General features: G+C 36.9%; 2 protein-coding genes across 4 annotated transcripts; both read left to right on the forward strand.

Annotated features, from left to right (window-relative positions):
• Window positions 1-8,792: 8,792 nt before the first annotated feature.
• Window positions 8,793-12,289, forward strand: LOC110818990 (receptor-like protein kinase 7). The gene is made up of 2 exons (XM_022048058.2): window positions 8,793-11,534; window positions 11,646-12,289. The coding sequence occupies exons 1-2, from the start codon at window positions 8,975-8,977 to the stop codon at window positions 12,032-12,034; spliced, it is 2,949 nt and encodes a 982-aa protein (XP_021903750.1). The 5' UTR covers window positions 8,793-8,974; the 3' UTR covers window positions 12,035-12,289.
• A 551-nt stretch (window positions 12,290-12,840) lies between these two features.
• On the forward strand, window positions 12,841-21,191 carry PIP (proline iminopeptidase). Of its 3 annotated transcripts, none has more exons than XM_022048085.2 (11): window positions 12,841-13,171; window positions 13,607-13,809; window positions 14,336-14,434; window positions 14,509-14,619; window positions 14,719-14,781; window positions 14,920-15,013; window positions 15,615-15,712; window positions 16,285-16,386; window positions 18,091-18,204; window positions 19,890-19,964; window positions 20,533-21,191. In XM_022048085.2, exons 1-11 carry the CDS (start codon window positions 13,033-13,035, stop codon window positions 20,563-20,565), a joined length of 1,131 nt encoding a protein of 376 aa, XP_021903777.1. In that variant the 5' UTR covers window positions 12,841-13,032; the 3' UTR covers window positions 20,566-21,191. The 3 variants fall into 3 exon arrangements, with proteins under 3 accessions (XP_021903777.1, XP_021903776.1, XP_021903778.1); XM_022048084.2 differs by having other exon boundaries at window positions 12,847-13,171; window positions 20,523-21,191; XM_022048086.2 differs by having other exon boundaries at window positions 12,847-13,037; window positions 20,523-21,191.
• Window positions 21,192-22,072: the final 881 nt, after the last annotated feature.

Below are 22,072 nucleotides of genomic sequence, written 5' to 3' on the forward strand. Positions count from 1 at the left end.
GCCACACTCGCATTGTTCCTTGTTAGAAAACAACCCTAGGGCCCTCGGGGGGCCAAAAAATCATTGAAAAACGGAGCTTACCGGCGGCGGCGCTCTCAGGTGCGGCGGCTCTCCGGCGAGGTTCGTGTTTTGGTGATTCGGCTCCGGTCAACCTGTAGAGAAAAGAATGGTGATCACGGTGATATAAAAATTGCATCGAACGGAGGCCGGGAAGGGCCTCGTCGGAGGCAAAAACCGAGAGGGGGCGCGGCGGCGCCGCTGGGCTTCGGCCGCATATTCCGGCCGTTTGGCCGGGATTTCGGCCTCAATTTGGCCATAGGAGGAATCAGCGGGGAAAAACGAGTCGGGGGTATGAAATTTACCTCGATTGGCGGTCGGAAATTTCCCCGATGCGGCGGCGGGTGGCGGCGGTCGGCCTCTGGTTCGTCTTCTCCGGCGAGCGGCGAGCGGCTAGGGTTTGTGGTCTGGTGTGGGGGTTCTATTTATAACCCCTTGCCTTTTGATCTCAGCCGTTCATTTCGTTTTAATCTGGACCGTTCGTTTTTGATTGAATCTGGGACGTCCGTGCGATTGAATCTGGACCGTCCGATCGCGCGATTGATCTGGACCGTCGGATCGCACCCACGCGGATCGCCAACGTGGCTCCTTTCAGAGTGACGCAGTCTTGCCACGTGGCAGGCCCCGGTTGGCCGGGACTGCTGACCGGGCCTGCTGACGTGGCTGCTGACGTGGCCCCTTTTTTTTTTTCTCCTCCTTTCCGGGTGCTACAACTCTCCCCCCCATAAAGAAATTTGGTCCCCAAATTTGTCTCATTACTCTTGATCAAACAGATGAGGATATTGGGCCCTAAATTCTGATTCCAGCTCCCAAGTCGCCTCCCTAGGCGTGTGGTTCTGCCACAAGACTTTTACAAATGATATTTTCCGGTTACGGAGTATTCTGCTTTCTCGGTCCGTGATACTGACCGGTACTTCTTCATAAGACAAGTCCTCTCGGAGTGAAAGCGGTTCATGAGCCACGACATGAGAAGGGTCCGGATTGTACTTGCGCAGCATAGATACATGAAACACATTGTGAACCCGGGAGAGCTCAGGGGGCAGTGCAAGTCTGTAGGCAGTGGTACCAATCTTGTCTAAGATTTCAAAGGGTCCAATGTATCTGGGGTTTAATTTTCCCCTTCTGCCGAACCTACTAATTCCCTTGAAGGGGGTGACTTTAAGAAACACCCGGTCACCTTTTTCAAAGGCCAGGTCTCTCCTCCGGGTATCAGCATAGCTCTTCTGCCTACTCTGAGCTGTCTGGATGTTCTTCTTGATCTTAACTATCTTGGACGTGGTTTCTTCCACCAAATCCGGGCCAAACAATCTTCTATCGCCCACTTCCTCCCAACAAATCGGTGACCTGCACGGACGCCCGTATAGCGCCTCGTATGGGGCCATGCCGATGCTTGCTTGGTAACTGTTGTTGTAGGCAAACTCTATCAGGGGTAGATGGTCGTCCCAATGGCCTCCGGAGTCAAGGACACAAGCTCGGAGCATATCCTCCAGCGTACGGATTGTCCTCTCTGATTGTCCATCGGTTTGGGGGTGGAAGGCAGTACTAAGGGACAGCTTTGTTCCCATAGCTTGCTGGAAACTATTCCAAAACCGAGAAGTGAATCTGGGATCCCTGTCGGATACCACTGTTACTGGGACCCCATGCAGTCTGACTATTTTCCGGACATACATTCTTGCCAACTTGTCCAACGAATCAGTCATTCTGATGGCCAGGAAGTGGGAAGACTTAGTGAGTCGGTCAACAATTACCCATATGGCATCGTGTCCCGATCGTGCCTTGGGTAGTCCCGATACGAAGTCCATGGTGATGTGTTCCCACTTCCATTCTGGAATCGGTAAAGGCTGAAGCAACCCCCCTGGGCGTTGATGTTCTGCTTTGACCTGCTGACATACCAAGCACTTAGATACAAAGTCGGCTATATCTCTCTTCATCCCATTCCACCAGAATCGGGGTCGCATAGTTTGGTACATTTTTGTACTTCCTGGATGCATGGCGAACCTTGAACTATGGGACTCTGTCATGATGTCTCTTTTTAACTCATTGTCGTCTGGGACACACATTCTCTCCTTGAAACGAATCAATCCGTCGGCAGAGATCTGAAATTCTGAGTTCACTCCCTGTTCTGCATCCTTCTTGCGGTTTACTAGGGCGGGGTCGATTGACTGGGCTTCCTTAATTCTTTGGATTAACTCGGGTTGGACTGCTAGGTGGCTCAAACATGTGGCCCTCTTCAGATCTTGCAGTCGAACCTGCTGCGTAGCCCCAATGGACCTGCATTCCGAAACCATCAGATGGGCTAGGGTGCCTGCACTCTTCCTGCTGAGGGCATCGGCTACTACGTTGCCCTTACCTGGATGGTATAGGATGTCACAATCATAGTCCTTGAGGAGTTCCATCCACCTTCTCTGACGCATGTTGAGATCCTTCTGAGTGAAGATGTGCTTCAAGCTCTTATGATCGGTGTAGATCTGAAAGGTCTCTCCATACAAATAATGGCGCCAGATTTTCAAGGCGTGTATGATTACGGCAAGCTCCAAGTCATGGGTAGGATAGTTCTTCTCATGATTCTTTAGCTGTCTAGACCCATATGCTATAACCTTTCCATGCTGCATCAGGACACAACCCAGGCCCAGATAGGAGGCATCACTATAAACTGTATACCCTCCTGATCCACTCGGTAGAGCCAGCACGGGTGCAGTAGTCAGTCGCTTCTTCAATTCTGAAAAACTCCTTTCGCAGTTCTCATTCCAATCAAACTTTGCATTCTTCTTTGTGAGTCGGGTTAGAGGGGCCGCTAGACTGGAGAACCCTTCGACAAACCGGCGGTAATAACCCGCCATCCCTAGGAAACTGTGGATTTCCTTAACTGTTGTCAGCCTTTCCCAACCAACTACCGCTTCAACCTTTTCGGGGTTCACCGACACCCCTTCCTTCGATATAACATGTCCTAGGAAGGCGGTTTGCTCGAGCCAAAATCCGCACTTGCTCAACTTTGCATACAACTTCTTTTCCCTGAGTACCTGGAGGACTTGGGCAAGATGATGAGCATGTTCTTCTCTACTTTTTGAGTAGACTAAGATATCATCGATGAACACGATGACAAATTTATCCAAAAACTCTCTGAAGATTCTGTTCATTAGATCCATAAAGATGGTCGGGGCGTTGGTTAGCCCAAACGGCATAACCAGGAACTCATAGTGTCCGTACCTGGTTCGGAATGCCGTCTTGGGGATGTCTTCTGCTCTCACTTTTACCTGATGGTAACCTGATCGTAGATCTATTTTAGAAAAGACCTGTGCACCCTGCAACTGATCGAAAAGGTCATCAATACGGGGGAGAGGGTACTTGTTTTTAATTGTTACCTTGTTTATCCTTCTATAATCAATACACAGTCTCAACGTTCCATCTCCTTTCTTTGCAAAAGTAACCCCGGCACCCCATGGGGAAATGCTGTGTCTAATGAAGCCACTATTTTGTAGCTCAGTGATTTGTTTCCTTAGCTCTTCCATCTCGATGCGGCTCATTCGGTAAGGAGCTACCGAGATGGGTTGGGTTCCTGGCTGTAAGTCTATGGTGAACTCGACCTCTCTGTCCCCTGGTAGACCGGGCAGTTCATCCGGAAATACGTCTGGAAAGTCTCGGACTACTGGAATCTCTTGGATACAAACTTCCTTCTTGGGTTTACCTAGTTAGGGAAAATACAATATCAACGCACTGGAAATTAAGAAGAAAAGAATTTGTCATTAGGGAGAATCAGTACCGAATAATTTTATTAACTTGTAAATGGCTCCTCGTTGGGAGGATTAAATACAATCTTTTTATTAAAGCAGTCTATGGTGGCGTGATACGCCGCCAGCCAATCCATTCCTAGGATTACATCAAAATCCCCTGTGTTTAACCCTATCAGGTCTACCCTCAATTTCCTATCTGCTATCTCCACGGCACATGCCCTGTAGACAACCTCTCCTAGTAATGTCTCCCCCCCAGTGGTAGATACAAACAATAATGAATCAAGCCTATCAGGTGATACACAAATTTTGGAAGCAAGAACATGTGAAATAAAAGAATGTGATGCACCAGTATCAAACAAAATATGAGCAATATGGCCAGAGATAGTATACATACCATGTACCACGTCCGGGTCTGCATCGGCATCCTTCTGGGTAAGGTTGTAAACTCTGCCCTGGATTGGAGGCCTCCCTTGATTCTGGTTCCTAGGGCACTCCCTCGCATAGTGCTGGGCACTGCCGCATATGCGACAGGTGTTGTTGAGGCGGTAGCAGGGTCGGTCCCCATGATTCCTACCGCAGTACTGGCAGATCTTCCCACGAGTTGCCCCCATAGCCTGAGGAGGGCCCTGAACGGCAGGCCTGGGTCTCTTACTGGGTTGGACAGGCATGGTAGGCGCTGGCCTGCGGAGCGGGGCTGAAGGTCGGGAACTTCCCGCTAGCTGAGGGCGGAACCCCTATGGACCCCCACGGATACTAGTAGGCTGGTAAATGAGAAAAAGATATGTTGTACAATGATTGAATTACAAGAGGCGTGATAAGTGTTATGTTTTACAGCTTATATTATTCAATGATTATGATAATGTTATTGTTTTTCTTATATTGTTTTCATAAATTCCACCGAGGTAAGTGGATGGTAAAGGTTTTCATGTTAATAAACGAGTTTGTTGTAAATTATGCTCCATTGGTCTTTTTGTGTTTTTCTACCCACCTTTACCTCCGTGACGGTGAGATATCGTGATGTTCTTACTGGGCTAGTGTAGCTCACTCCTTATTTAACCATTTCAGATCAGGAAGACATGGTTCCCGAGCCCGTTCCGCAGGAGGACGACGAAGGGGATGCTTAGAGACTCTGTAGTCATACTCATAGTTTTATTTTCGAGTTTCTCTCTTAGTTAGTTTAATCTTTTATATTTTAAGTACGTTTTTGGTTTTTCGTGTAAGGGATGTTAACTGAAATTTTGATCTCGCTTCCGCATTTGATATATTTAAATACTCATTTCATTTTAATATTTCCGGGGCCGTTACACTTTGAGGCATGTATTGCTTATTTTACGTGATCTACAGTTAAATTATGAAACTAAAATTTAAATAGAAACGGAGAATTGTTTGATTAAGTGATTGAATGAATGGTAGCCTTACTGGATATCCTGAGAGATGGTGAACGGACCGGGTAGATAAGGAACCCTACCGTGAACGTTGTCTCATACTGGATAGGGTATGGAGAATTGGTACTTTAGCGGTCATACTGGATGGGGTATGAGGATGATCATGTTTCACCCTCATACCGGATAGAGTATTGAGAGATAGTATTTTTGACGCTCATATCGGAGGGGGTGTAGGGACGGTTAGTTAATTAATGTTGAATAAGGATTCACGCATAACGAGAACATCCCTATGAACCCCAATAGATACCAGTAGGCAGATAAAAAGGAAATGTTGTTGTTTTAGTTAATTGTACATGAGATTATGATATTGTTGGTGTTATTGCCTTTATAGGTAAGTTTTAAAAATTTCGCTACGATAAGTTTACAATAAATGATTTTACTTATAATAAATTAATTTACTTAAAATAAGAGTTCCATTAGTTATTTTCATGATTTTTACCAACTTTCATTTCTGTATCGGTGAGTAGTGTGACATTCTTACTGGGTTAGTGTAGCTTACTATTTCATTAACTATTTCAAATCAAGAGGATAAAGATCCAGATCTCAATCCACAAGAGGGTTGCGAGTAGGATATTCAGTTTCTCTACTTTTCATTTGTTTCTTTGATTGTTAGTTGTTCTTTTAGAATGGTCATTTCCGTAGGCATATTGGGTATTCTGAATTATTGTGTAATGAATATAAATTCTAACGCTACTATTTCGCTTCCGCATTTAATTTATAATTTACTTCATTTCAAGTTCTGGGTTATTACAGAAGATGGACACTCGAAATTCAGTCTCATTGTTACAGACTGTCACACGTTACTTTAGCAGCGACTAGATGCGGTGCCTCAATGGGTTAGCTAGAACTATAACGAAGTTGTGCATAATAGAGCGTGGGAGGAGTTGACTCTCGAACAATGCCATAAATGGGTTAGCCGGCAGGGGATGTGGTGTTTCGTGGGAAACGCACTCCTATTCTCAATTTTTCACGTATGGGAGGATTTGACTCTCGATATTATTGTTTTGATTCATCATTAATATATTTGAGGTCATTTTCAAAAAAAAAAAAAAAAGAAGAAGCATGAAATGGATTAATTAACGATATTAAACTTTTATAGTTTTCCAAACAATTAGCTTAGGATGTTGCATTATCACATATTTTATGTTGCATTAGTTTCAAAGTTTAAGTTAATAATTGAATTATTAGGGTTTAGATAATACAAAATATTATGTTATAACTATACATACCAAAATTAATATGAAATTTAAATTCAAATGAATATGAATTGAGTGAGAAATTAACTTAAGAAGATATAAGTGTTTTTGATAGAGATTTAGTACCAAAGTTTAATATATATATATATGTATCTATAAGTAGAATGAGTTATTAATACATGTCAATTTTTTTTTTAAAATTAAATATTTGAACATAAAAAAAAAATGTGAACATGATAATATTACTATTTAATTAATTTTGTATTTACTAAAAATATGAGATTATGCACTATATGAACTCTTGATCAATTATTTTTTTATATACCTCATTCATCTTGCATATTTTCAACCCAAAATTAAGGTGTGATAATTATTTATATAATTTTTAATTTATTATAAACTTTGAAATTATGAATGATATAATTTTCTGTCGCTTATTTTTCCATATGTTTTATATATCTCAAAAAACTTTCACATAAAATTAGGATATGATATAAATTTTATGTATTTTTCATTGAATTTATTTTTGCAAAGTTTATAGTTTAACTTAATTAGTCTAATCAACTTTGAGAAAAGAAAAAATCATTGTAAATAATTAATGTGCCACGTAATAGAAGACTTTACTTTTGTCGGTCAAATATTTGTGACTTTCCCGGCAAAACTGATGATAGCATCTTTCCCTTCACTCTTCCTTTCTGTTTTTTTTTTTTTTAAAAATAAAAAAAAAAAAAAAAAAAAAATAAAAAACAAAAAAAAAAAAAAAAAAAAAAAAAAAAAACAAATACAAAAAGAGCATGGACATTGACTTAATTACGCCACGTGCTTTTCGTTGCGCTGTGATTAATACTTGGTTGTTTGTGCGGACACGTGGCTTATTCTTAGCGGAACGTGTTTCCCACGAAGGGAAGGTCAAGTCGGTGATTTGGCTTTCCCTTGATTTTAAAAAGGTTAATATTTGGGTTCCACGTGGCAAATTGGGAGGTAAATAGTCAAGCTCGGCGGCTATTAGCCCCACTTCTCTGTTACAAGACAAGACGCTTCCAGTCTTCCCATTCCTACCTGAACAATCTCCTTTATTATAACTTTTTTAATATATAATTATTTTTCTTTTCCCGCAAGAATATCAATACTTTTAATTGTTAATCATTAAATTAATAAATGATACAAAACAATATAATAAATTCGTAGTTTAAAATTTAAATCCATATTTTTTTTATAAAAAATCTTGATGCTAATTAAAATACATTTTTTGAATCAAAATTATAATTTCTTATAAAATAAAAAAAACTATAAAAATTATTTAATTAATAAATAATTAGTAATAACCCATACTTCCAAACAAAGACAGACAAAAAGCAGTAATCAATCTAATTAAAAACTAAGAGAGGGTTTTTGTGAAAAATATAATTACTTTGAAATAAGTTTAGTTGGTGCATGCAACTTGAAAGCTAAGAAAATCAGAATCTTATCTTATTTAGAATATATTTTTTTACACTAAATTATTTAAAATGTGAACATCCTGTCATCAAGTTGGAGAATAAAAGCACATTGTTAATGCATATTGGGTGTCAGGATCAGATGCATAAATATATATTTAAAAAACACATAATTTAATTATTTTAAAATATTACCAAACTAATTAGTGTTATTTTTTTTAAATATAAATTTAATAATATATATTAATATAAATTTTTAAAAAATAATGAGTGCATTAATTTAAATGATAGTGGAATAATTAATAAGAATTTAATACAAATTAAAAAACTAGATTTCATCTAAATTTTCTGAAATTGATTGCAATTTTGTTAATTAATTATTACACGCTCGGTATCAACTTATCAAAATTCAAATCATTATTTCCTTAATGAGGTTTTGACAGCTCTAATTTGAGATTACTTCCGCCTTCAAGTAAGTCTTCACAAGTCTATATAAAACTTAACAAATAATTCAAAATAATTTATATAAATTATTTATACAAAGAACACCCAAAAAATATATATATATATATATACTTTTTATATTTTTATAATTCCCTGACGAGACTATATTAGGTAAGTGCATGCATCAAAGAGAAAAATTTGTCATCGTCAACAGATATTTACTGCCAGCAAACTGATTTTTCATGATTAAACCAAGATAATAACTTCTAAACCAAGCAAATAAATCATCAAACCAAAAAAAAAAAAAAAAGGAAATTCCGACAATAACTGTTTTAAGTAATTTGGACGTATTTTATAGAAAAAGGAAAAAAGAAAAATAAAACGACGTCGTTTAGGATATTATACCGCTAAGGTTGATGATAATGAAAGAAGGAACTGTGGACTTGCTCGTGAAAAGGGTAACCGGGGACAAATATATCCTTCACTTACGTAACAAATTTTTTCTTGTGAAATTTTAATCCATACACAAATTCTGCATGTGAATTCCACTCTTTTTTTCAAAAACTTCAGGCCGCCTTCCTGTCCTACAATCCTTCCATTTCCACACTAACCAGTCTTCTACTTTCCTCGCTGACCAGAACCCCACTACACCCCACTGGCTCGCCATGTCCGTCCACCAAGTTATCAGCTGGCGCCACCGCCCTCCGCCCGTTCTTTTCTCTGTTCTCTTTTTTCTCACCTTCTTGATTTTCCCATCTCAATCCGATGAGCTTCAGAGATTGCAGGAATTCAAGTCTGCACTCCGAGAATCACAGACAGAAGTTTTTAATACATGGACGCAGGGTACTCATTTCTGCAACTTCACCGGAATTGTCTGCAACTCGAACGGAATGGTTGTGGAGATTAATCTTCCACAGGAGCAGCTGGTCGGCGTTCCTCCTTTTGATTCTGTCTGTGCTCTGAGTTCCCTGGAGAAGATCGATCTTGGAGCCAACTTATTGCACGGCGTTATAACAGGGGACTTGAAGAGCTGTACCAGGTTGCAGTACCTGGATTTGGGTTTCAATTACTTTTCAGGAGAAGTTCCTAATTTGTCCTCCCTACAGGAATTGAGATTTTTGAACCTGAATAACAGTGGGTTTTCGGGGGTTTTTCCATGGAGGTCGCTGCAGAATCTAACACAGCTTGCTTTCTTGAGCATCGGCGATAACCCATTGGATCCAAGTCCGTTTCCCTTGGAGGTGTTAAAGCTTGAGAAATTATACTGGCTTTATCTCACGAACTGTAGTATCACCGGACAGATTCCTGAGGGAATTGGAAGTCTGATCCAGCTTGAAAATCTTGAGCTCTCTGATAATCAATTATCTGGTGAAATCCCAGCAGGGATTACCAACCTCACCAAGCTATGGCAGCTCGAGCTCTACAACAATTCCTTGACGGGAAAACTCCCTATTGGGTTTGGACAACTTATAAACCTGGTTAACTTCGACGCCTCGCAGAACATGCTTGAAGGTGACTTATCTGAGGTGAGATTTCTGAAGCAGATTGCCTCCTTGCAGCTATTTGAGAACCAGTTGACAGGGGAGATTCCGGAGGAGATTGGTGAATTCAAGAACCTGGTAGAGTTGTCTCTTTACAGGAACAATTTCACGGGTCAACTTCCTCAGAAGCTTGGATCATGGGGAGCTCTTAATTACATTGATTTGTCTGAGAATTTCTTGACGGGTCCAATCCCGCCGGACATGTGCAAGAACGGGCAGATGACTGATCTTCTCCTATTGCAGAACAGGCTTACCGGGAACATCCCGGAAAGTTACGCCAATTGTAAGTCTTTGATCCGATTTCGAGTTAACAACAATTCACTCTCTGGTACCGTTCCCGCCGGAATATGGGGTTTACCAAATCTTTCCATCATTGATCTCTCTATGAATGAGCTTGAAGGTCCGGTGACCAGTGACATAGGTAATGCTAAGTCTCTCGGGAAAATAATCTTATCTCAAAATCAGTTCTCTGGTGAATTACCTGATAAAATCTCAGAAGCTTCTTCATTAGTCACTATTCAGTTGAGTTCAAATCAATTTTCCGGTGAAATCCCGGCGAATATTGGCAAATTGAAGAAAATAATCAATCTTTATTTGGATGAGAATAAGTTTTCTGGAATCATCCCATCTTCACTAGGTTCATGTGACTCCCTGGCTGATGTAAACCTCGCCGGCAACTCACTCTCCGGTCAAATTCCGGCTAGTGTTGGATCTTTACCTTCTCTGAACTCATTGAACTTATCTGGAAACGAACTTTCTGGGGAAATTCCAGTGTCTCTATCAGACTTAACGTTAAGCCTTCTTGACCTGTCCAGTAACAGATTGACTGGTCCGATCCCCGACTCTCTTTTCATTGGCAGCTTTGAAGGAAATCCCGGTTTATGCAGTTCCAGTATTAAGAATTTTCCGCAATGTCCATCCAATTCTCATTCATCAAGACACCTCAAAACATTTGTATCCTGTTTCATTGCCGGTTTGCTGCTTCTTCTTGTTTCTCTGGGTTGTTACTTGACAGTGAAGTTAAGACAGAACAGTCTTGATCATCCATTGAAGCTGAGTTCTTGGGATATGAAACCGTATCGTCTAGTAAATTTCAGAGAAAAAGATGTTATTGATGCCATTAGATCAGAGAATTTGATAGGTAAAGGAGGATCAGGAAATGTATACAAAGTTGTGTTGAACAATGGCAAAGAATTTGCTGTGAAACATATCTGGAGGGCGGACACTGGCAACTGGAGAAGCTACCGGAGCAGCGCTACCATATTGACAAAAAAGAATCTCCGATCAACGGAGTACGACGCGGAGGTTGCAGCTTTGAGTAGAGTAAGACATGTCAATGTGGTGAAGCTTTACTGTAGCATCACAAGTGAGGATAGTAATCTCCTGGTGTATGAGTACTTGCCTAATGGGAGCTTGTGGGACCAGCTGCACACGTGTCAAAAGATCGAGATGGATTGGAAAGTGAGATACGCGATTGCAGTGGGGTCCGCAAAGGGATTGGAGTATCTGCATCATGGATGTGATAGACCGGTGATACACCGTGATGTTAAGTCGAGTAATATCTTGTTGGATGAGGAATGGAAGCCTAGAATTGCAGATTTTGGTCTGGCCAAGATTGTGCAGGCAGGTGGGGAAGGGGATTGGACTAATGTCATTGCTGGCACTCATGGTTACATTGCTCCAGGTATTTAACATATCGTAATTATTTCATTTCATCAATTAACGATCATTTACACAATTTATATTTTATTTATTGTTAAATTTATTAAACTGTGTTAAAAATATTAAATGACAGAATATGCGTACACGTGCAAAATAACGGAGAAAAGTGATGTATATAGCTTTGGAGTAGTGCTGATGGAGTTGGTGACGGGAAAAAGACCGGTAGAGGCAGAATTCGGAGAGAACAAAGACATAGTGTATTGGGTAAGCAGTAAAATGAAGAGCCAAGAGAGTTTGGTTGAGCTGGTTGACCCGAGCATCTCAGAAGCCATGAAAGATGATGCTGCCAACGTGCTAAGAATTGCACTACTTTGTACTGTGAGAGTCCCAGCTCTAAGGCCTTCCATGAGAATGATAGTTCAAATGCTGGAGCATGCTGAGCCATGTCAACTTACCAACATCATTGTTCATATAGGGCACGAAGAAGGTAGCCCGGACGAGAAATCAAAGACGCTCGGATGATTTGCATTTTTGAATTTGAATCGAGCTTAAACAAGGTCCTGAAATATTTTTTGTTACACCTGTACTTCACTTGATTTTAGCCTAAAAGTTTAAAAATGTATTATTAGATCTATATACTTGGATTAGACACACTCAATTTGCAAGATGCATTATTGAGATTTTAGCTCTTTTAAAACAGCAGAACTATTACGTATAATAAGTAAAAACAAAATTTTCTTGCAAAATCAAGTAATGCAATAATCAAAGTTTCTTCTCTTTTTCTTGTATATATATAAATATCATCTACAACATTTTTCTTTTCATACATATCCCTATATATATATATATATATATAATTTCTACCACGGAACCTTTTGCAATGAAATTCAGTTATATGTATGTATATATTTGTAACTTGTAAATAAAAACACAAGTTATGTATATGTATGATGCTATGGAAGGAAACTTTTTTATGAAATTCAGTGCCCAGATATAAACAGAGCGTTGTGCATGGAACTACATGCTTGTAGGTATGTATATGACATATTTTAATATATCTAATTATTTTTTTTAAAATAAAAATTTATGTATTTTATTAATTAAATCTAGTTATACGTTAATTTAAAAAACAACACCTAAAATACGGATAGTTTTGAATCTAATCACTATCAAGTTAAATGATTGGTCCTTAATTATATTTTATATAATTCACTTTCCAGACGGCATAATGTAAAATAATAATATAATGTTTAGCACTTTTAAAAAAATAATTAAATTTGGTTATTAGAAAAATTCTCATTCAGAACGAGGGAATTATCATAAATAAGTTTTTCTGTTAAATTTTGTATTTTGTTAGAAATTAGTATTGAGATTAAGATAATAATAATCACAAAAGCGACTGAACTCAATTCGACAATCGGGGCCATGAAATCTGGAGATAATGACGATCATCATCATCATCCTGGAGACTGCTGGCGAAGTGGAGAAAGCAGTATTAAGCGTTAAGCTTTCTATTAAGGATGAGGTTAGGGTTTGCAACTCCCATTTCTGTCCATCCGCCTTCTTCACTTCCCCTTACCTCTTCTCTTCCCTTGTCACTTCCTTTCAACGACCATAGCTCCTTCCTCTCTTCCTCCAGTCTCAGTTTCACCCCCTCAGGTCTCCGTCTCTTTCGTTGTCCCTCTCTGTAATAGATACATCTTTATGTTTGTGATTGTTTGCAAACATGATTGCTGGGATTTTACAAGCCGTTTATGGGGTTGAATTCAATTTTCTTTGAACTCGCAGATTGTGAAATTTGTTTGTTTTCAATGTTCGTATTTTCTGGAATTGATTAGAAAGACCAGTATTCGCTTTAATTTTACTTCCTTTATATGTTTTTCATGATCTTCGTATATGTTTTTGTCAAAGAATATATGTGGTATGGTTAAAAATGGTAAGTTAATGTAAATTGGCAGTAAGACTAGTGATAAAATTGGGAGTACAAAATGTTCAGTGCGAGAAGAAAAAGAGAGAGTTTGTTGGTCTGTAATATTGAACTTTTTGATTATTAAGAAGGTGCTAAATATTCTAGTTGTGAATTTTACTTGGCAGGAAGAAGTAGTTTAGCGTTGCGTGTGGAAAATATTGGTTTTAAGATTGAGCGGCAGCTAATTGACTTAATGGAATCAGGACAAGAAATTCCAGAAGTTAACAGGAACCTTTATCCATCTATAGAGCCGTATAGCACAGGGTTTTTGAAGGTCTCAGAAATTCATACAATCTACTGGGAGCAATCTGGAAATCCTAATGGCTATGTGAGTAACCATTGTTGTTAAAGTTTGATCCCCATTTTCACGTTTGCATTCGGTGGACGAAAAAGTGTCTTATTGGCGTAAGATCAAAGGTGTTGCTTGTCGTGTAATATCATTATGAAGAACTGAGTGCACAGAGGTCTTTACACATGAAATTTTAGTGTTTCATATTAATTTAGTGGGTGCATAGTTTGATCTTAAGAGTGTATATGTTTGAATTTTAAGATGGACCTTTTTTCTTACTTAACTTAATGAAAATGGTTATCTTCCAGTTGCCAGCTCTAACTATCTTGGTACAAAACTTGATAATCCTACAAAGCATGATCCCAGAAGATGAATTATAACTTTAGCTTTAAGCATCTATATGTTCACAGATGAGTTGCTGTAGCTCTAATGGTATGTCTAGGCACTTAATACTATGTCTGCATGTGCCTTATGTTACATCGAGCACATAAATAATTTCATGAATACCATCACAAGCACACAAATGTTTCACTTTGAGGTTGTCATTTTTTTGGTATTCTTGCAGCCAGTTGTCTTTCTTCATGGGGGTCCTGGAGGAGGGACAACACCAAGTAATCGGAGATTCTTTGATCCTGATCACTATAGAATTATTTTATTTGACCAGGTTACTTTTTCACTCTTTTTTGATAACATGAGCTTTCTTTCACCTTCAAATCTGGTCATATACCCATTGTTCAGAGAGGTGCAGGAAGGAGTACACCTCATGCTTGCTTGGAACAAAATACAACATGGGATCTCATCAATGACATAGAAAAGTTAAGAGAACACCTGGAAGTTCCAGAATGGCAGGTTAAAATATTAATCCTGAACTTACAGCAAAATAAGAATTACAATGTTTCAGTTGGTAATTGTCATTGCATGTAACAAAAAAAATATTCCTTTTTTTAGGTGTTTGGTGGGTCATGGGGAAGTACCCTTGCTCTTGCATACAGCCAGTCACACCCTGAGAAGGTACCTAATCCTGCTTGGTTTACCATTCTTCCTTTGTTGAAACTTCTGATTCTTGGAAATAAGGTCATGTGTAATTTAAAGTTTCCTCATGAAATGGCTTTTTGATTTTCTAATAGTTTTCTATTATGCTGTTTTAAGGTTACGGGCATGGTCCTTAGAGGGATCTTTCTTTTGCGAAAGAAAGAGATTGCTTGGTTTTATGAAGGTGGAGCTGCTGCTATATTCCCTGATGGTATGACTTGTGTAATGGTAATCTGATCTACTGGATAATTCTTGTTGGTCTGTATACATTACTTTCTTTTCTTTTCCTTTTTTAATTTACCATGTGATTGGGCTTATGAAAACTTTTATAGACCATGATGTTACAGTGTCATAGTCATGAGAATTTTTATAAAAGCAAAGCTGAAAGTCTTAGAATTAGGAATTTCTTTACTGAACCTGGAGTTTCTTTGGATTTTTCGCTTCTGTTTGATTTGCTTGTGATAATTTCTCTTCCATCATCACTACCTGAAAGATGCAATTATGCAAATAACATTTGGACCAGCAACATATTCTCAATTTTAAGATATGATAGTTGGTTTTAGAAATTATACTAACTGAGGAATCACAGATGTCATTGAAATTCTTAAAATCATTTCTGATTGTACTTCATTTAGTGGAACATGTTTAATTTCATAGAGTTATTTTTTACTTTTTTTTTTCTTTTAACATTTCATTATTATTATTATTATTATTATTATTATTATTATTATCATTATTTTGCCTTTTCTAATGATTGAACCTGTGGAGAAATCTCTCTGAGTAAATGCTCGTGGAATCCTTTCAATGTACAGCTTGGGAGCCATTTAGAGACCTTATTCCGGAAAATGAGAGAGGTTGCTTAGTTGATGCCTACCACAAGAGGTTGAATTCTGATAATGCAGAAACACAAGTAAGAGTTTTCTTCTGCTGGCTCATGTGTAGCTTGTTTATCTTTACATCATTATTGGTGTTTGTTTTCATTTTGATATGAGAGACACTTAGGCTCTGTTTAGTGTACAAAAATGTTTTTGAGTCTTTATTTTTGTGATTTATATGATCTTTATGCATACAAACAATATGCAGCTGTTGAACTGAAGTGTTTCAAAAAATGATGGTGAAGATACAGCATTATGTTTGAAAATAACTTTTCTTTATCGCTTATTAAGTGTTAGACATCAAATAAACATTAATTGTAATAATCCAAAGAAGCCATCAAGAACACTTCCTATCATCTTCCCTCTGAGCAACATAAAAGACAGCTACTTCAATAATACTGTTTGCTGCACAAGACAGCTACTTGACTGATGAAGTAGCTGTGTTATGCAGCAAATATTGTTGAAGTAGTTCCCTTTAAATGATTTCCAAGTCTTGTTATAATTTGTTTATGTAATTAAAAGAAAAAGTTGAGTACTAATTTTGCTACAGCAATGATGAAATTTTTGTGAATGATATGCTTCTTTTGACTCTCATTTTATTTCATAGTATGCAGCTGCTAGAGCATGGACAAAGTGGGAAATGATGACTGCGCATCTTTTTCCAAATGAGGATAATATCAAGAGAGGAGATGATGACAACTTTTCGTTGGTAAGTTGATTGGGAGATGAAGAGTTCAACATTACATACTGTCCATTTTCTCTTTAGAAATAGTATTTCTTGACAAAACGCTGTTGGGACCTCTACAAGATTTTTTATTATACAATAAATCTATGATCATGGAATACAATGTACTGCATGTGCAGAAGTGCAGTTCAAGTTTTTATTCTCGTAAACTTCTAGATGGTTGAAATCATTGGATTTTTCTTGCCAAGCAAATCTTTCTTGATAAATTTGTGAATATGTCAAAAGCAGTGAATGCAGTTATCTCAATATCATTCCAAAACTATTTCTAGGAGGTGCAGCTGGGATAACTTAGAAAATTTTAGGAACTTCTCTTTCTTGTTATCTTCCTTAACCTGCTCTTGTTGAAGAGGAAGACCAGTTTTTTTTTTTAAAATGAAAACTGATATCATTCCAAATGAAACAAGGGGATTCTTGGTACCATATTAATATATATTCATTACAAAGGTACTAAGGGGATACTGCTCAATATACAATAATTACAGCTCAATCAAATGATCTAGAACCATCCCCAAGTTCTCAAGATCCTGAATATCATGTCCCAAGAATAAAGATCCAAAAAGATGAAACCATCTATTCTTGATGTTGTTAAAATCATTTTCTATTCTCTCAAAAGCTCTTGAATTTCTCTCTTTCCACACAACTCACATTATAGATAGTGGAATCAGCATTAAATATTTTTAACCGACAATTCATCCTTAACCGACACCGCTGTAATCCATTTGATTCCCAACATTCCATAAATAGAAGTCCATAGATCATAACCGGCGGACACCACAATAATAGATGGTTACAAGATTCAGCATAACATTTGCACATATAACATCTATTCACCATGCATCTCCCCCTCCTCATGATCGTATCTATAGTTAAAACACTTCGTCTGGATGCTTCCCACACAAAAAAGCCAATCTTGGACATGCTTCAGTCTTCCATACTTGCTTAAACGGAATTGTTGAAGAGGAAGACCGTTTATCGATCATATCTTGCTTTGGTGCCCAACAGTTTATGCATATGGTCTATGGTGTACGGTCTATTGGGAATCAATTAGGTTATTGCGAGTTCTGTTAGAAATGGGTTGTGGGCGTGGGCGGGTTTGTGTGAAAAAAAAAAACTTAATTCCTTTATCTATCTTCTGGGTGATTTGGAAAGAGATAAATGTTAGAGCTTTTGATGATATCAAGAGGGAGTTAAATAGCATTAGAGATAAATGAATTCATGTTTTTTGTTCCATAATTTTGGATCATGACATTAATAGAATGGAAGATTTTGAAAATGTCATTGACCTTTTAATTGATATGTAAATATTTTGTATACAGACCCCTTGGTACCTTTATTAATATAATATCATACTACACTTTAATTTTTTTAAAAAAGACCATTAATCAAAAACTTTTAGTGGGGTCTCTATAAGATGCTTGGAACATTACAACTAAGATGGTTTAAAGGTGAAATGTCCACAACTGATAAATCTATCCTCTAGAACTGCAACTTATAAAGTTCATAAATGGTGATTATTTATTGTCTTTCTTTCTTCCTCTTCCTAATTGCATCAATCTTTTGAAGATCTATGTTATTAATTTCTAATTTAGTTTATCTTTTCAGTTGTGAATGTTTAATGTTATTAGGAATTTGACTGTACATGTGATGCATATGGTATATTTTCTTCAGGCATTTGCGAGGATTGAGAATCATTATTTTGTGAACAAAGGATTCTTTCCTTCAGATTCATACCTGCTAGACAATGTTGATAAGATAAGGCATATTAACACTACAATTGTTCAGGTACATGGTTCTGTAAAATTCTTAAATTTGAATATGCTTTCTCCTGTCAAAAGCTGTAATTTCACATGAATAGATAAATTTGATTTAAATATAGCTTATTGGAGAATATTTTAATTGTTGAATGCTCCCTACCTTCTCTTTTCTTTCTGCATGCTGCTTGCAAAGTGCCTGAGAGAGAGAGGGAGAGAGGTCTTTACTTCTAAATGACTATTCACAGAAAAGGTCACCAAAGTATTGACAGTGAAATATACTCTTTTTTGCTTTGATGGTACATATCAGGCAAGATACAATAATCTCTAGCACAGTGCTCGAATCCTTGCAAGGGTAAGATGTTTCATGTCCTGACATTGATGGACTGAGTGTCACCATTGACAAAACCCCTTTATGAGCATACTGCACCTCAAGTGTTTTGTTTTTAGTAAATCATGATTGATGCATATGGATCTTCAAGCAAAAAAAACTGTAAATTTTAAATAAAGAATTATTTGCAAAATACAATTTTAATGAGACAAGTTTCATGTGTGATTGAGTGGGTTAAGTACATTGGGCAAATGGAATTTCCATAAAATAATTAGACAAACAAATGAAAGGTGTCATCTGCATTTTGATTACTTATTGATAGTCGATACTTGTGGAATTACTTGTGGAAGTGCATCATTTATTTTTCTTTTGCAGGCCTAAATTTAAATGCACTTAAGAATTAGGTATATTAGATCTATGTTAGATCTTCAACAACAACCTATTTTTTGAACTACATTTCTGTTATTTTCGTTTTAAAAAATTTATTTTCAACTTTATGTTGTCTTTATTCTCAAACTTAATATCTTATCCTACCTTACACTATGCTATGAATGTATTAATCTTTCATCTTTGATGTGGAGAAACATCAGGTGTTTAATGAAGAGTGGGTGTGTAATATTGTTAAATAGTATGTGACTGTGCATTTTGGTGAATAGAATTGATATACATTTTCTTGTCTCCAAAAAAAAAAAAAAAGAGCTGATGCATATTGTTAAGAAGAAAGTCAGTGGTATAGAACAAGCGAGGTAGACCAACTTATGCGATGATAATATCAAATTAGAGGATATTTATGTTTAGGAAATGGAGGAAATAAACAATTAAAATGAAGAAATACATGGGAGAAATAGGCAGAATGGGGTAGGCTAGAAACGACAGGAACTAGAAAGATAATACAAGAAAAGTAACATGGAATAGAAACCTGGTGTAATAATTCTCTATTCGACTTTGCTTACTATTCTTTACTCAATAATACATAATAATAATTAAAAAACACTCTTTTAATGCTAAAATTGGTCTAATTTAAGAATCTTCTTATTATATTCATCAAACTTATATCCTTTTTTAAGGAAAATTTTTTTGTGCTCTACTCAATAAGAATTTTGCCAATGATAGTTCTTCATTAATTTATTTTGTATTGTGTCGAAATGGTGGAGAAGCAAATTGGTAGCATCTTTTTCTTCCTCTAAATCTGTTTGCAAATTACTCGCATCTAGGTAAACTGACCCTTTTAATTAATTTTTACATCTTTATGTATATAGGCATATGAAAGTTATTGCTGTTAGACTGGCAAAATGCATGTTATATAATTGTTGCATATGAGCATGCGGTATGCCTCTTAGCAGGTACTTTAGAAGATAAGTCTGAGGGCGTTATATTTTGTGCAGGGAAGATATGATGTTTGCTGTCCTATGATGTCTGCTTGGGATCTTCATAAAGCATGGCCAGAAGCAGATTTTAAGGTAAAAGTTTTAATCTAAGGCATAATGTTGGTTTCTTAGTTCTATTCATAATAAGCGAAGACTGGCAGTATTTGTAGGCAACAAGTAATCAGGGGAAATGCTGCCACTCTAAACATAACATGATTCTTTTCTTCGAGGAAGGAAAGATATTATCTGTTTAGGAAAAGCTGCCACATTAGGGGTGTGATTTTTTGAAGGGATTTGGTCAGGACTACAAAATTTAAATTTTAAGTGTTGAAATGTGATAAAAATGTAGGTTTTTATATAGAGGTTGCCAGAAGAAATCAAGTCCTTGGAATAAAAATCTTTACTCTATATGAACTTGGAGGACTGGAAGTATTCTTGATGGCTACTTTGATTCATCGTGGTTAATATTATTTGAGGTTTGAAGCTGACGAGGAAACTTCAGCTCCATGCAATGATTTCAATCTATACAATTTCCTCAGAGAACTTTTAAATATATGCTGAAAAATGGTCTGCTAATTTTTTAATTGAATCTGAAGCAGTTGTCCTTTTATGTTACTGACATGAAGAACTAAACTTGAATATAAATGGTAGGTTGTTGCAGATGCAGGACATTCTGCAAACGAACCAGGAATAGCGGCAGAACTTGTGGCTGCAAATGAAAAGCTGAGAAACTTTGTCAAGAATAATGGACCCTGAAGAGAATTCAGCATGCTGTCCCAAGTCAGGAATGTGAAGTATAATTTATGAAAAGCTGAGGACCTTGTCACCTATATGCGCCATTGCTATCTAAAACAAACGTAGGTAGTCATAGTTTAAGTTATACAGTTTGAGAGTAAAGAGACCCTCATTGGTTTGTGAATGTTGCCTGCCCTTTTCAACTTCTCTTTTTTTATTTCAACTCATGAGAGAGCACCATAAGAACCGCTGAATAATGACTGGGCAATTAGCTGTTGCCCTGACTGGGTGCTGGAAAATTTACAATGGGGTTTTTGAAGTAAATTTACAGTAGGGCATTAAGCCTCAAACCAAATAAGTTATTGAATGTGGTAATGCCTTTAGCATGTTTGAACTGATTGTGGTGTGCCAGTAGGGAGTCAAAGGTGGCGATAAAAATGCAATGAACTGCATAAGATGCTTTAAGATGCTTCTATCTTATTTACCTTTGGTGAGGTCGCCCCTTTGAGAAGGCCCAAACTTGTCCATGTTTAAACTGAAACTGTAAACTGCACCGGTTTATATCAAGTTCGGGGATTTTTATTATATATTGGTCTTAATATTAAACTGATTGTGGTATGCCAATAGGGAGTCAAAGGTGGTGATAAAAATGCAATGAACTCCATAAGATGCTTTCAGGTGCCTGTTCGGTTTCATCATATTTTCCTTTGCTGAGGTCGCCCCTTTGAGGGCGCCCAAACTTGTCCATGTTTAAACTGAAACTGTAAACTGCACCTGTTTATATCAATTTCGGGGATTTTTATTATATATTGGTCTTAATATTAGCAATTACTTTTTTTTTTTTTCTGGGTTCAAGTTATTTTCATTCTCACTTTGAATTTTGTTCAAAATCAAGTTCCATTCCTACATGGAGACATAAGAGTTAAAACTCAAGTTTTCAATTCTTAAAATAGGAAGGATTTATGTTCACGTTCATATTTCTAATTCTTGTGGGAAATTCTTATGAGAGCGGTTGTTTGTCTGTACTTTTAGAGTTGTGGTAACAAATTCATATATGGAATAATAGTTACTTTACAGCATCCAGGTAAAGAAAAAGACATTGGTAGAGATTAATTATATGGAGAAAGACATGGAGAAAGGAAAATTTGCTTCTTTTACAATGAAATACTATATATAGATCTCACTACTACAAGCTTACAAACAATTGCTTTTAAGCAACTTGTCAAAAGTTTTTTTTAAGATTTATTTGGATAAATTTAAGTGATAACAATAACATAAAATTATAATAATAAATTTTTTTTTATGTTAATGACATATTTTTGTTTGAACGATAAAATGGTATAGTTGTATTTTTAACTAAATTACTAATTTATCTTTATATATTTATCAATATAATTATATTTATATTTAAATAAATAATTATTATTTATATTATTAAAATTAATTTAATAAATTTTTAATTATCA

The sequence above is a fragment of the Carica papaya genome, chromosome 6 (assembly GCF_054855325.1).
Source record: "Carica papaya isolate Zhongbai chromosome 6, ASM5485532v1, whole genome shotgun sequence".
NCBI lineage: Eukaryota > Viridiplantae > Streptophyta > Magnoliopsida > Brassicales > Caricaceae > Carica > Carica papaya.